Here is a 14,227-nt window from a genome sequence, read left to right as displayed (position 1 = left end):
CTCCCTACAAGAAGTACCTTAATGAAATCTCCGTCTTTTTCTCTGTTGTTATGAATTTAATTCTCCTTCCTGATGTGCTCTGTGTTACAGTGGTTCAGAGCTTTGGAGTGACTTACTCTTCCTCTCAGATCTGTGCTTTAAAAGGATCAACAGTGGACATACCCTGCACCTACACATACCCATCCAAAATGAATCAACAAACTACAGAAGTTCAAAGCAGCCTGTGGTTTACTAAAGAGAATTATTATGAACCTGTGGATGTGAGAACAGACTCAGACTACACAGGTCGTGTTCAGTATCTTTTTCATGAGAACGACTGCACTCTGAGAATCACAGACCTGAGAGAGAGCGACTCAGCTGAGTACAAGTTCAGATTCACAACAAACCAACAAGGTGGAAGTTTTACTGGTTCACCTGGAGTCACTTTGTCTGTCACAGGTAACAGTTTCACCAGAATAATTGGTGTTTTTTGTAAACACTGCTTTATATCTTGTTTTTTGTATCTGTGAACTTTATTGGTTTATTTTGAAATAACATTTCAGTTCTTTCTTATGTTCAGACCTGCAGGTGAAGGTGGGAGGATCAAGGGATTATGCAGACCTGAGGTGTCACAGCAGCAGTTACACCTCATTTGTCTGGTTCAATAATGGAGTGAAAATGAATGAAGAGAGATCTTCTCTTAGAGTCTCTGTTAATAATAAAAACAGATATTCCTGCGCTTTTAAAGGACGTGAGGGATGCCGCTCTCCTGCAGTGTGTGAGTCTCATCCACAGTGTCACTAACACAACTTATATTCTGCTGTGTTACTGTGCAGCTGATAATAATATTTGATCAGGTACTGGATCATAGTACTGACAATTTAAGCATCCAAGTGTCCATTAAAACACAGATGTTTTCTCCTCCAGATGCTCCAAAGGATCCTGCTGTGTCTGTGAGTCCCCCTGGTCAAATTATTGAGAACAGTTCAGTGACTCTGACCTGTAGCAGTGATGCTAACCCAGCAGCTACTTACACCTGGTACAAGAAGAATGGACATGTGGAACGTCAACCTCGCAGCCCAGGGACACAACTTTACTTCAGGTCCATCAAAGCCTCAGACTCTGGAGAGTATTACTGTGCAGCTGGGAACAGGCTGGGGAGGACAACATCTGTATCCACCAGCATTGATGTGAAATGTGAGTGAAACAACCCTTAAAAAAATTAACATTCAGGCTGACTTTGCTGATTATATTCGCTTTTTTCTGTAGTTTCAGTGGTTCACTGTGTGTTTACTGCACTGTGGCAGTGAGAAAGTGACACACTCTTTTAACTATACAGCAAATTATCCATCCAACATTCGGATTTGTTAAGCTGAATGTGATGAGACATCATTTAGGTGGAGGCCTGGATGAAAGATAATGAGATTATATGAATCGTGCTTTTATAGACGCTGAGGTTTAATTCTCTCACGTGTTCTTTCTTCATGCTGGCTTTTGGCTACTTGGCAAACCCAACAACTAGAGACAGCTCTGACCTTCTGTAAATTTGTAGATTGAAATTTCCGTATCGTGTTAAAAATATATTTTTTTCATCTCAAGATGCTCCAAAGAGGACCTCTGTATCAGTGAGGCCCTCTGCTGAGATAGAGGAGCGCAGTTCAGTGACTCTGACCTGTAGCAGTGATGCTAACCCAGCAGCTACTTACACCTGGCACAAGAAGAATGGACATGTGGAACGTCAACCTCGCAGCCCAGGGACACAACTTTACTTCTGGTCCATCACAGCCTCAGACTCTGGAGAGTATTACTGTGCAGCTCAGAACCAGCTGGGGAGAAGTGAATCTGGATCCGTTTCAATTGATGTGAAATGTGAGTGAACAGATTATTATGCCGACACTGAAGGTACAAATCATCTATTGTCATTGGTTTTCATATTGCATGCCATTTTTTAAATCAGTTATCCATTTCAAACATCATCTATTGATTGGTAGTGTTATACAGATCGAGGTGGAAGGGGAACTTGTTTGGTATGGAGGTCGGGGGATCTTCTCTGAACAACCTGGATGAGGCCATTTTACCTTAAACCTTAATTACATTAAATCAGAATCAGAATTTGGGTTTATTGCCAGGTAGGTTTACACATACCAGGAATTCGGTTTGATAAACGTTGTTGTCATTTAAATTTGTACCTGAAAAAACGTTTTTATTTTACTTTAGACAAGTTAATTTATTAACTATATTTGAAAAAGTTTCCATTGTTTTATTGTAATATTAAAATATTTGTCCTTATCTTATTCATTTTCAGATACAGTTCATGCAGTGTCCTCACTGTTGACCTCGTATCAGCTCCTGCTGTCTCTCTTTCTCCATTATCTGCTGCTGTTTCTCTCCCCTCTTTCTGCTGCTGTCTCTTTAATTCATTACAGCATGCTGTGGGATCATCAGATGGCCCGCTAAACCAGCGCCTCCAGAAAGTGGTGCCTTAGCTCACTGCCTATATGGCCTACGCCTTGAGCTGGCCCAGCTTGAAGGCCACATTATTCATTTAATTTTTATCTCCTCCAGATGCTCCAAAGGTTCCTGATGTGTCTGTGAGCCCCTCTGGTGAAATCAGAGAGAACAGTACAGTGTCTCTGACCTGTAGCAGTGATGCTAAACCAGCAGCTAAATGTACCTGGTACAGGGAGAACCAAACACAGCCTCTAGGACCAGAGAGAAGTTATCATTTTACCTCCATCAGCTCCGATGATAGAAGGAACTACTACTGCAAGTGTGCGAATAATTACGGAGAAATCAATTCTTCACTTCTGTTCGTAGATGTCCAGTGTAAGCCATGCGACTCTTTTCTTCTTTTCATGGAACAAAAGTTCTTTAAATCATTCATTCAAATATTAATGGAGTTTGTCTCTCTATATTTTGTCCTCCAGATGCTCCAAAGCCCCTCTCTGTGTCAGTGAGTCCCTCTGCTGAGATAGTGGAGGGCAGTTCAGTGACTCTGACCTGTAGCAGTGAAGCTAAACCAGCAGCTAATTACACCTGGTACAAGGAGCATGATGACTCACCAAAAGCTTCAGGACAGATCTTCACCATCACTGAGTTCACAGCTGAACACGGTGGGAATTATTACTGTGAAGCCAAGAACACAAGAGGACGTCATAACTCCACCTTACACCTGATTGTGGCGGCAGGTAAGATTTTGAATTCAGCTACACACACACCTGTTCACTGCACCAGACCAGATTCACATGTTAATAAGTAGCATCTGATAACTGATGTAAAGAAAAGGTCCTGTCTTCATTCCCAGACAGTTGGCGTGAGGTTGATCACATATCTGTCTTTATTTGAAGGGAATTCCACATTAATCATGAACATCATCAGGCTGACTCTGGTGCTCTTGCTGGTGATTCCTCTGCTTCTCCTGATTGTGTGGACGAGGTAAAACCATTAAAATCCACCAGTTCACTCACCTCTCTTTCATTTAGCTCCTTTAACTTCCTTTAGTTTTATAGTTGTGAATTTCTGTGATGAGTTTTGTCATTTTTGTGTTTTGACTCAATCCAGGAAGAAGACTCTGAGCTTTGCAGAGACGATAGAGGTGAGAGAGAGAGAGTGTGTCTTTGAAGCATGAATAAATAGATTCTTAATTAAATCTTATCATCTGTCTTCAGTTAGACTCTGGTGCTGAGTATGAGGACGTCTCAGACTTGAAGGCCGTCACTGCAGCACAGACAGAAGACACAGAGGAGCAGGAAGACACGGTGTGAAGTCCAGTCAGGTCAGAGCCTCCTGCAACGAATAAAAACGTGCGACTACAGTTTTATTGTCACAGTTACGACTATAACTTTAGTTTCATGTGATTTTCTTCAGATGCAGATGAACCAGAGGCATGACTCACTGTGGAGAGTTAGGATGTGAAGGATGTAGGGGGAGTGGAAACATTTACCTTCTACTGCAAAAGATTTCACATTCAGTTTTCAGCATGTACGAGTCAGCAGCACAGAGCGTTAACATCAGCATGGAGCAGAAGGGTTAGAAGAATGTGGCCTTGGCAGCTTAAACTGAATCATGTGGAGGTGTCAAACATTAATATTTAGATCAGCTGATGGTTAGGTGGTGTGTGACATAGTGACTTATTAATCACTGCTTTATATGCAAGCTTGTCTGTCCTTTAGAAGGTAATTATCTTGTTCCTTTAAGGACCTCTACAGCCGCCTCTCTTTTCGCTCTGCTACATTTGTGCTCTTAATGTTTAAGTTTTGCAAATACTGTATTATTTGTGCTTCTAAAAATAATTTTGCACTGTGATGATATTTGACTACGAGGCCCAAAAGAACCAGGACAGGAGAACGGTCCCTGTTTAGCAGGTCATGTCCCCGTATACCACCATTACCAGTAATTTCAAAGACACAAAGAAAGAAAAAGAACCTCGAAGGGAGAGCTGGGGTCTGCAGAGGGTCTGCCCTGCAGGAGAGAGCCTTCTCTGGAGGTAAACTCTCACAATAACCCTGCCTGAAAAGGACGGGAGAGACTCTGCTATGGACGTAGTTTTCCAATGTAAAGATTAAAGTAAACATTATGGAAGAAGTGGAGAGGATAAAACTAACCTATTATCACTCAGACAAGCAAGACAATCTTTACATCCACCTCTGCATGGTAGGAAACATTGAGATCATGTGGTGGGATTTAATTCCGGCTGCGTTCTCAGTGACCCCGATGCTGCGCTGAGAGTTGTTGTAGGGATAAAATTTCACTGTCATTGTATCTCACGTGACTACATGTGAAAATAAATGTATTGATTTGATTGTTTTTAAAGTAACATTTTATTTGAATTAATAAATAATAAATACTTGAAAATATTCTGATCAGCGTCCTGGTTTGCTAAGAGTTTATATTTTCACACATTTATATCCAAGAGAAGCTCAGTAGTACCACAGTTTGCTAGATGGTCAAAGTATTCCTGTGTCTGATTCACATAAACAGCCAGCGTCCACAACAGGTGACGGATCTGTTTAAACTCTGTGGTCGGAAACATTAGAGAGCTAAATGATTTGGATTCAGCTTTAAAGTAAATTTCACATCAATTTTAAGTATTATTTTCTTTAACAGCTATCAAGACAATACAACTCAGATCTGTTCTTTAGCTTCTGCTTGTTTCTCACATTTTGTGTCTGTAAGGATGAAATGTGCCACAGTGTTTATTATGATGTGGGATGTTGCTGAGATGAAGGTACACAGACCACAGAAGGTCATGTTTGAACTCTAAACCTCCACTTGGTCCATTTAAAATACCTGGGTCCTTCATCCTAACAGAGTAGGTTATGAATGAAGTATCTGTGGTAAACAAGTTCAAATGCAAATGTTGTCAATCATAACAAATAAAGTTCAAACGGTTAAACAAATTGGACTCAACAATCAGAGCTGGAAGGTAAAATGTTGTCAGGGTCCTGATTCAGTATCTGATGTTTCACTGTCCTCTAGTGGAGAAGTTTCAGTGGCACATTCAGGCTTCATCAGCCTGACTGCTCCCTCTACGTCCTGCTTTAAAGGAGCAGTTCACCAAGATAACATATTCACTCTCTTACCTGCAATGGTATCCATCTCTTCAGACGTCTGAGGTGTTGTTTTATTTTGTTGCACACTCTGAGGTTTGGTTGTTTTTTTCTGTTGGGTTCAAACCAACAGGCATGAGAGTCTCTCCACGTCTGTGTTCAGCTTCTCTCTACAAACAGCAGCGACCTGACCACAGAGTGAACAGAGAAGAAACGAACCAATAAAGAAGTTACACTTCCTCATCCTCTCTTATATTTAATAATCTGTCGGATTTTCACTCACTGTTCAGTCAAACAGAAGTATACTAACAGCAATGTACTAGTAGTATACTTGTAGGGGTCTAAATTGGCCAACTTTTAAGTACATAAAGTATATTATTTTAAGTAAGTGTAAGAGTAGTAAACTTTTTTAGTTTTTTTTTGTACTGCAACTATCATGTGGACTATACTATAAACAACATATATAATATATAATATATGTGAACATATATACTAGTTATATACTTCTTGTCAACTTTTTAGTTCATGAAAGTATATTTCCAAGTATACAGCAAGTAAACTTATAAGTACACTGTCCTTTTACCAGTTATATACTACCAGTATCAGCGAACATATCCTCTATTTTACTCCAATGGCAATAAATTATTTTGTCTGGACTACTGGGAGGATAGGGCATTACACCTCCTGACAAGTGGAGGACATGAGGAGTTCCTCTCCAACATGTGGGACATACCACAATACCTGTGAAAATGCAGCTGGACTCATGAAATGTAACAGCCCCCTCACTCATGGTTGCAACTATAAACCAGCTCAAAAATGACAATTACCAACTAAAGCCATATTCAGAACATATGTTCTTAACAGACACATTTCAAACACTAATGAAAAATTGTTTTTGCATTTTGGAACATAAGATAGGAAACTTAAACAACTCAGTCAGCACTAGTTAGTGTACCAGTTAGCTTTGCATTACTAGTCCACTTTTTAGTTTATGAAAGTACACTTTAAGAATTCTACATATATATACTGTATATTCTGGTAATGGCTGTAAAATATTAGCCAGAGTGAATCAAGTCTATTACAAGCTTTGAAGTGCACACTTTTGTTTATGAATGACTCAAGTCATCAGTTAAACACATTGTACCATCTTTCAAGTGTACCGCACTGTTGTATCTCTGCTTAGTCTGACATATATTTGACTGTGATACAGAACTCAACCAAAAAACATCTGTAAGACCAGAAGCAGGTACTTAGATTTCCACATAACTTGGCAATGGCAAGCCTATATAAAATTGTGATGTTTTCTTGCAATGGGGAACACTTGTTATAGAAGCTTAGTCTAGTACTAAAGCTGCCGATGTGTTTGGCTCCCAGGAGTGACCTGGCTGACGCGCTGTACAGTTCTATACGATACCGTTTGCTTTGGTGTTTCCAATAAGATCTCTGCAGGCGTCTTAAGTTTGCATAATACAATCCATTTTATTTCAATCACCATGCAGCGTTAATACAGCATTCAGTTTCCTTTTACGATCGATCAAACAAATACAAACGATACAGCTGCGGTTTGCCATGCCGCCTGTCGTCACAGCGGTCAAAAACCGTTTGTCCTTCCGGGGTCAAACACACACCTACATTTACTATCACCACACCTTTTATACCTTTACCTTAAGCAATAGTGCAGCGACACCCAGTGGCACAAAAACAAAACAGCTTTCCCAAAAACATGAATATGGCTCTTACACTTATTATAGTATACTTTCATAAACTAAAAAGTGGACTAGAAGTATATATATCTATACATCCCCTTATAGTATAGTTACTAGTACATTGATGTTCGTACACTTACAACATAACGTATACTTGAGAAAATATACAACATACAACATAACGTATACTTGGGAAAGTAACTATGAAACGACAAACTGACACTGAGACAAGGGAGCACAAAGACTAAATAAACTTAGGAGGTGAGGCTGATCAGACACAGGTGAGACAATCAAGGGGCAGGTGAAAACAATAAGGGCAGGGCACGTAATCAAACAAGCGGGAAACACAAAGGCAGGAAGTGGATCAACACAAGAGACACGGTGAGAAAGTAAAACAGGAAATGATCTAAACCCATGAAACACACATAAAATACTTGACTAAACAAGACTAAATTGTAACAAAAACAAAGAAAACTAAATACAAAACTAAACAATAAGAACTCATGACACCAAGAGAGAAAGTGACAAAGTAAAACAGGAAATAATATCTGAGCCCAAAATACTAATCAAAATCATAGCTAAACTAGAATAACTCATGACACAATAGTTAAAATAAACTCTGTTCTCAGCATGTGACCTTTTTTTATCACATACTGCTGCAGTGCAGAGGAAATGAAACACACCTGTTTTCCTCTTCTCTTTTTGCTCTTTTCTTGTGATTTATGCAGCAAACAGGTTTGAAACCAACAAGCTGTGTCACTAGTTTTTTTTTTAAGTCTCTCTTAACTTAAGTCTCTCTTAACTCTTAACTCAGCTCCTCATGTATTTTAATCATGTAAAGAGGAAGGAAACAAGCCTTATAACTGTTGACTGACTGCAGAAGAAAGACATCTTTGAAGACGACGTCCTTGATTTGTAAGTAAAAATAATAATCAATATGTGTCATTCTGTTTAATTTCTGTATACTTATTAGTTTATCTGCTTTTTTGGTCCCTAAAGTCACACAGAAAGATGAGAGGAGCAATGAGGAGTTTAACTGCAGCAGCGAGTGGATTGGTCATCTTCCTTCTCTCTCTGACAGGTACCTTATATCTACAGTTAAATTCATTGCATAAAACACACCCTTTGTATCTCTTTTCTGAAGCCGACCCTGGTTGCAGAGGCTTCAGCTCATGTGGTGCACGATCAGTTTTTATTTCTATAAATAGAAACTTTGATCATTGTAAAGTTTTTTGAAAGGTGAACTTGTGTCACTGTGAAGTCTCAAGACACTGTTTGAACTTCATCTTTTAGCATCTTACATCTGAACCACACAGTACAGTTTCTCACGCCTCAGTGTTCTGCATTTCTCTTTAGTTTTCACACTTAACTCAGCAGCAACCTGACCACAGAGTAAACTTTCCAAAGAAAAGCACAGACTCTGTGATAATTCAAGTCATGCATGTTGATTGTGTTTCCTGATGTGCTCTGTGTTACAGTGGTACAGGGTCAGAATGGCTGGAGAGTGACGTACTCTCCTACTAAGATCTGTGCCGCAAAAGGATCAACAGTGAACATCAGCTGCACCTACACATACCCATCAAGAGTAAATAAGAAGGATAACAAAGTTGAGAAAAAATTCTGGTTCACCAGAATAGAAGGTCGTGAATATATAGATGTTGAAACAGAATCAAAGTATTCAGGTCGTGTGCAGAATCACTGTGAGGGGAACAGATGCACTCTGACAGTCACAGACCTGAGAGAGAGCGACTCAGCTGAGTACATGTTCAGGTTCATAACAAACCTAAACAAGTATTATGGTAGTCCTGGAGTCACCCTGTCTCTCACAGGTAAAGTTTTCACTAAAATATTCAACTATTTATTTTATAATTTCACCTTTTTCGAAAATACTGTAAATGATTGTGCACACGTGCAAATTAATGAACTGCCATTTCTACACATGTTCAGATCTCCAGGTGCAGGTGAGCAGATATGGTCTACATGGGTCTTTGCGTTTGCAGTGTCTCAACAGTTGTCCTGGTGCTTCTTCCTACGTCTGGATCAAGAACGGACAGAAAATTAAACGTGAATATTCACTATATTATAAGCCAGGCCAGGTTGGTGATACAGACAGATTTTCCTGTGCTGTACGAGGATATGAGAAGTTCTCCTCTCCTTCAGTGTGTGAGTACATTCACAGTCTTCCACTGACATTAAACTCCTGTACGTTAAAGCTGCTGTGAGGAGTTTTTAGCTGGTTATGACCTACCTACAAAAGCAGTTGACTTTTTATATATAGTTATTTTAAGTCCTGTCACGGCTGCCACCAGGTCGGTCTCAGACGAGGTGATTTACAGCCTTTGTTTACATTTTGTACAGCAAAGTTTTATAGTGAGTGATACGATTGACTGTTAAAAGACAGCAGGAGGAGATTTTTCATCAGAACACACTACAAACACATGTACAGGACAAGATCAGCAGAGAGATAAGATGTACCGATGTGTCCACAGGGGTCGCCAAGATCGACACACAATGAAAGTTGCTCCCAGTTGCTTTAACTGCATGAACCTCAGTGATATTTGCTGATTTAATGGGCAGAATTGAGTGAAAAAAGTCTTTGCCCCGTGAGATTGTAGAGATATTGTATAATAATCTCTTCTCCTCTGTCTGCACTACAAAATTCAGCCATATCAGAAGCTTACACTTGAAATTTAGCGACACAAGTCAGCATCATTATGTCTTTAAAATTGATTTATCAGTTAACAGTCTCCACAAACACTAAACCAGGATCACTTCCTTGTTCTCAGGCCTTCAGCACTGCCGAACAGTTCTTTATATCTGTGATGTTGATGAGCTTTAGGTTTGATTTCTACCAGTTTTGTGTCTGAACTAATGTCAATTTAAAAAAGTTTCTGATGTGAAACTCATCTAGAATTAAATGTGTCATTACATATTGTGTTTTCTCCTCCAGATGCTCCGAAGCTTCCCTCTGTGTCAGTGAGTCCCTCTGCTAAGATAGTGGAGGGCACATCAGTGAATCTGACCTGTAGCAGTGATGCTAACCCAGCAGCTCGATACACCTGGTACAAAATTAATCGACTTCTGAATCTTCATCGTCTCAGTTCAGGACCAGAGCTTGTCTTCAGGTCCATCCAGGCCTCTGACTCTGGAGAGTATTACTGTACAGCTGAGAACGAGCTGGGGAGGAAGACATCTACAAAGTTCTCTGTTAATGTTGAATGTAAGTAAACCACAGCTCTGTCTGTCTGTCCGTCTGTCTGTCTGTCTGTCTGTCTGTCTCTTTAAGTTGTATTGATCATTTGCTTATCTTGCACTGTTTTAGAGCAGCACTTTTTCACAGCGTTGCATCCACATCTGCACAGATGTTCAGGGTCAACCACCTATCAAGATTCAGATGCTTCCACACACACATCAACTTCTGGCACTAAAAAAATTCAACACATTTTGTTTCATTGGTTCCAGATCCTCCGAAGGTTCCAACTGTGTCTGTGAGTCCCACTGGTGAAATCAGAGAGAACAGCTCAGTGAATCTGACCTGTAGCAGTGAAGCTAGCCCAGCAGCTAAATACACCTGGTACAAGGAAGGTGGCCGTCAACCTCCCAGTGAAGACACACAGCTTGTCTTCAGCTCCATCCAGGCCTCTGACTCTGGAAAGTATTACTGTGTAGCTGCGAACAGGCTGGGGACGAGGACATCTGTATCCACCAGCATTGATGTGAAATGTGAGTGAAACAACCCTTAATAAAAGAAACATTCAGGTTTGTCAGTCAGGCTGACTTTGCTGATTAAACGTAATTTTTTTTCTGTACTTTTAGTTTTTGTTGGCGCCCAGATTTACGACACTGTTCAGGGTTTTTACATCATCAGAAATCTGTCATTTTATTTTACTCTATCTCTTTCAAAGCATTCAAGCTTCCCTCTGTGTTAGTGAGTCACTCTGGTGAGACAGTGGATGGTCGTGGAGCGTGCAGCTGGTGAAGATTCTTCACTGCTAAGTTAATCTGTGGTTAACCTACAAAGTGTTCACATTTCAAAGCAGCTACAGTCTGTGAGAATCTGAAATCTGGTCAGAAAATAAAAGATACTAAATCTCATGAAGACATGTGGTTCACTGTGTGTTACTGCATTTTGTTAGTAAAAAGTAACGCACTCTTAACTATACATCAAATTATCCATCATACATAATGAAGCTGAAGTTTAATGACAGTTGGGGACATCATTCACGAACACAGTGTGTGAATGACTGTCATGTTCAATGCAAGTAAGCAAAAGATAAATCTAAACCCAGAACTGACAGGTGGAGGCCTGGATGAAAGATAATGAGATTATAAGCAGCGCTAGTTTTTTTGTATCGCATGCCATTTTTTAAATTAGTTATCTATTACAGACCTCATCTATTGATTTGCTATTGTTACACAGATCTACAGTAGGTGGTTATCTGCTGCTAGCTCTCTCTCCATCATCTGCTGCTGTTGTTCTCCTCTCTTTCTCCATCAGATGCTGCTGTCTGTCTGTCTTTATTACTTAAGCAAATGCTGTCGGATCATCAGAGGAGTATGGCCCGCTAAACCGGAGCCTCTTCGAAAGCGTAGCCCTAGGAGATGCCTATACTGCATATGTTTTATTTTAATATTATTCCCAACACAACACAACAACTGTCTCTCTTTCTCCATCATCTGCTGCTGTTTCTCTCCCCTCTTTCTGCTGCTGTCTCTTTATTTCATTACAGCATGCTGTGGGATCATCAGATGGCCCGCTAAACCAGCGCCTCCAGAAAGTGGTGCCTTAGCTCACTGCCTATATGGCCTACGCCTTGAGCTGGCCGAGCTTGAAGGCCACATTATTCATTTAATTTTTATCTCCTCCAGATGCTCCAAAGGTTCCTGATGTGTCTGTGAGTCCCTCTGGTGAAATCAGAGAGAACAGTTCTGTGGCTCTTACCTGTAGAGGTGATGCTAAGCCTGAAGCTGAATACACCTGGTACAAGAAGAATGGTCGTCAACCTCTCATTAAACAACCACAGCTCGTCTTCAGCTCCATCCAGTCATCTGACTCTGGAGAGTATTACTGTACAGCTAAGAACAAGCACGGGGCGAAGACATCCGAAAACATCTCTATTAATGTTCACTGTGAGTGAAACAGCTAAAATAATAAGCAATATAAAAAAGACACATACCACTAAAGAAATGTATATACTTTGTTTTTTATATGTAATTTATTTTTTATTTGTTATTTATTTATGCATCATCAGATGGTCCAAAGCTTCCCTCTGTGTCAGTGAGTCCCTCTGCTGAGATAGTGGAGGGCAGTTCAGTGACTCTGACCTGTAGCAGTGATGCTAACCCAGCAGCTAATTACACCTGGTACAAGGAGCATGATGACTCACCAAAAGCTTCAGGACACATTTTTACCTTCAGCGACACAAGGCCTGAACACAGTGGGAATTATTACTGTTACGCCCAAAACAGAAGAGGACGTAGCAACTCCACCGTACATCTGACTGTTGTGGCAGGTAAGTTTCACACAGGCTGCATCATAAGTCTTAAACATGCATGAGGTCAGATAAAAATAAAAAATCCAGTTTGAGTAACAAGATGTTGATAGCTGCCCCACATGTGAAGGAGGAAGGACACAGTTGTGCTGTTCAATAACAAGATTGATTGACTTACACTGTGATCTGCAATCAATATATTTTTTAGTTTGCCTAAATGGTAAGTAACAGCAAGATCTTGTTATGGTTAATACAGGCCCATGCTGATTGTCTTTTTCTTACCCTCAAGTCCTGGGGTCTCATTTATAACTGTTGCGTACGCACAAAACGGGGCCTGAAAGTGGCGCACACCACTCTCCACGCAAAAGTTGTGATCTATAAAAAAGATTTGAAAAAATAGATGCAAATATTAAATAAAAGTCCACTTAGTATTTGATCAGCACTGTCTCACCTTCACAGTCCCCTCTGAGCGCAGAGGAGAGACCGTCTCCTGAATTAAATAAAATAAAATGTGAAATAGAGCTTCAGTGTTTTTCATTAATACCTTCTTACACAGTGTTTGTATAGACAAGTAGGATTTTTAGTTTTAATGGAGATAACGTGACTTGAATGAACTAATAATCAGGAATGTGGCGTCAGGTGCTCAGTGCGCACCAGAGACTCCGCGTGTTGCACACTCTGCCTTTGCTCATTTACACGATCCATATGTTCAAGTAGTGAAAATATCCTGGTGGAGGTGACAAGCAAAGTCAAAAACTACAAATAAAGCCAGTGGCTGCCCTTACAAAACACATCATTACATATCCATTTAATCAGTCCCAAAAAACGTGCGGGCCAAGTTAATCATAACCATACCACATCAATTAAAAAGCTTGCGTTTGCACCGATCAATATTTTATTAGATAATATCCCGGAGTGGAGAGACCTCTGATTGAACATTCAGCCATGTGAAGTTATCACTGTGGTTTCTGTAAACCATTTATACGAGAGGAGACACTCGTGCATAATGCTGCTGATAGGTACACTGGCACTGCTGGTGAACTACCTGAATGCTGTAACAACTTGTTCTTCTGTTTGCAACCCCTGCTGTGTCCATATTGTTTACATGTTCTTTCTGAACTTCACCTCAGTCACCAGTACCTCAATCTGTGTCAGACGGTTCATTTCCTTCATCCTTCTCTCGGTTGTTTCCGTGATTCATCGTCAGTCTCAGCAGCTCCTTAAAGTTCCCTTTTCTGTGGCAGAGGTCCATTTGGCCTTCTAGTACCTGCCTGCTGCTTCAGGAGACCCCTGGGCCCCCCAAGCTTGAAGGCCTCCGTCTGAAGCTGGGCACCTTCCTTCAGCACTGGTGTCCACCAGCAGGTTTCAGGTTGCCACCACCCATTTCACCCTCACTACAGGTTAAGGCAATGAGATTAATCTCACAAAACACCAAAGGCAACCATAGATCTTTGTCCAAAGGTGTTATGGTACAAAGTCCACCTTTGAACCTCCCTATGCT

At 40.5% G+C, this 14,227-nt stretch overlaps 1 protein-coding gene across 1 annotated transcript; it reads left to right on the top strand.

The window, feature by feature from the left end:
* Nucleotides 1–1,029: 1,029 nt before the first annotated feature.
* Nucleotides 1,030–13,990, top strand: LOC138595070 (B-cell receptor CD22-like). Its single transcript, XM_069666387.1, has 6 exons — nucleotides 1,030–1,108; nucleotides 1,579–1,815; nucleotides 2,545–2,805; nucleotides 10,185–10,454; nucleotides 12,487–12,747; nucleotides 13,971–13,990. The coding sequence occupies exons 1-6, from the start codon at nucleotides 1,030–1,032 to the stop codon at nucleotides 13,988–13,990; spliced, it is 1,128 nt and encodes a 375-aa protein (XP_069522488.1).
* The last annotated feature ends 237 nt before the right edge of the window (nucleotides 13,991–14,227 follow it).

The sequence above is a fragment of the Semicossyphus pulcher genome, unplaced genomic scaffold (assembly GCF_022749685.1).
Source record: "Semicossyphus pulcher isolate SPU_LCO1_2020_fin unplaced genomic scaffold, fSemPul1.0.p SCAF_17, whole genome shotgun sequence".
NCBI classification, from domain to species: Eukaryota; Metazoa; Chordata; class Actinopteri; order Labriformes; family Labridae; genus Semicossyphus; species Semicossyphus pulcher.
This window is presented reverse-complemented; position numbering and strand designations above follow the sequence as displayed.

Coding starts and splice junctions, on each gene's coding strand:
- LOC138595070 (XM_069666387.1), top strand. CDS start 1,030: ATGGACATGTGGAACGTCAACCTCGCAGCCCAGGGACACAACTTTACT. Junction 2,806..10,184: donor TCTGTTCGTAGATGTCCAGT/GTAAGCCATGCG, acceptor TTTCTCCTCCAG/ATGCTCCGAAGCTTCCCTCT. Junction 12,748..13,970: donor ACATCTGACTGTTGTGGCAG/GTAAGTTTCACA, acceptor TTTCTGTGGCAG/AGGTCCATTTGGCCTTCTAG.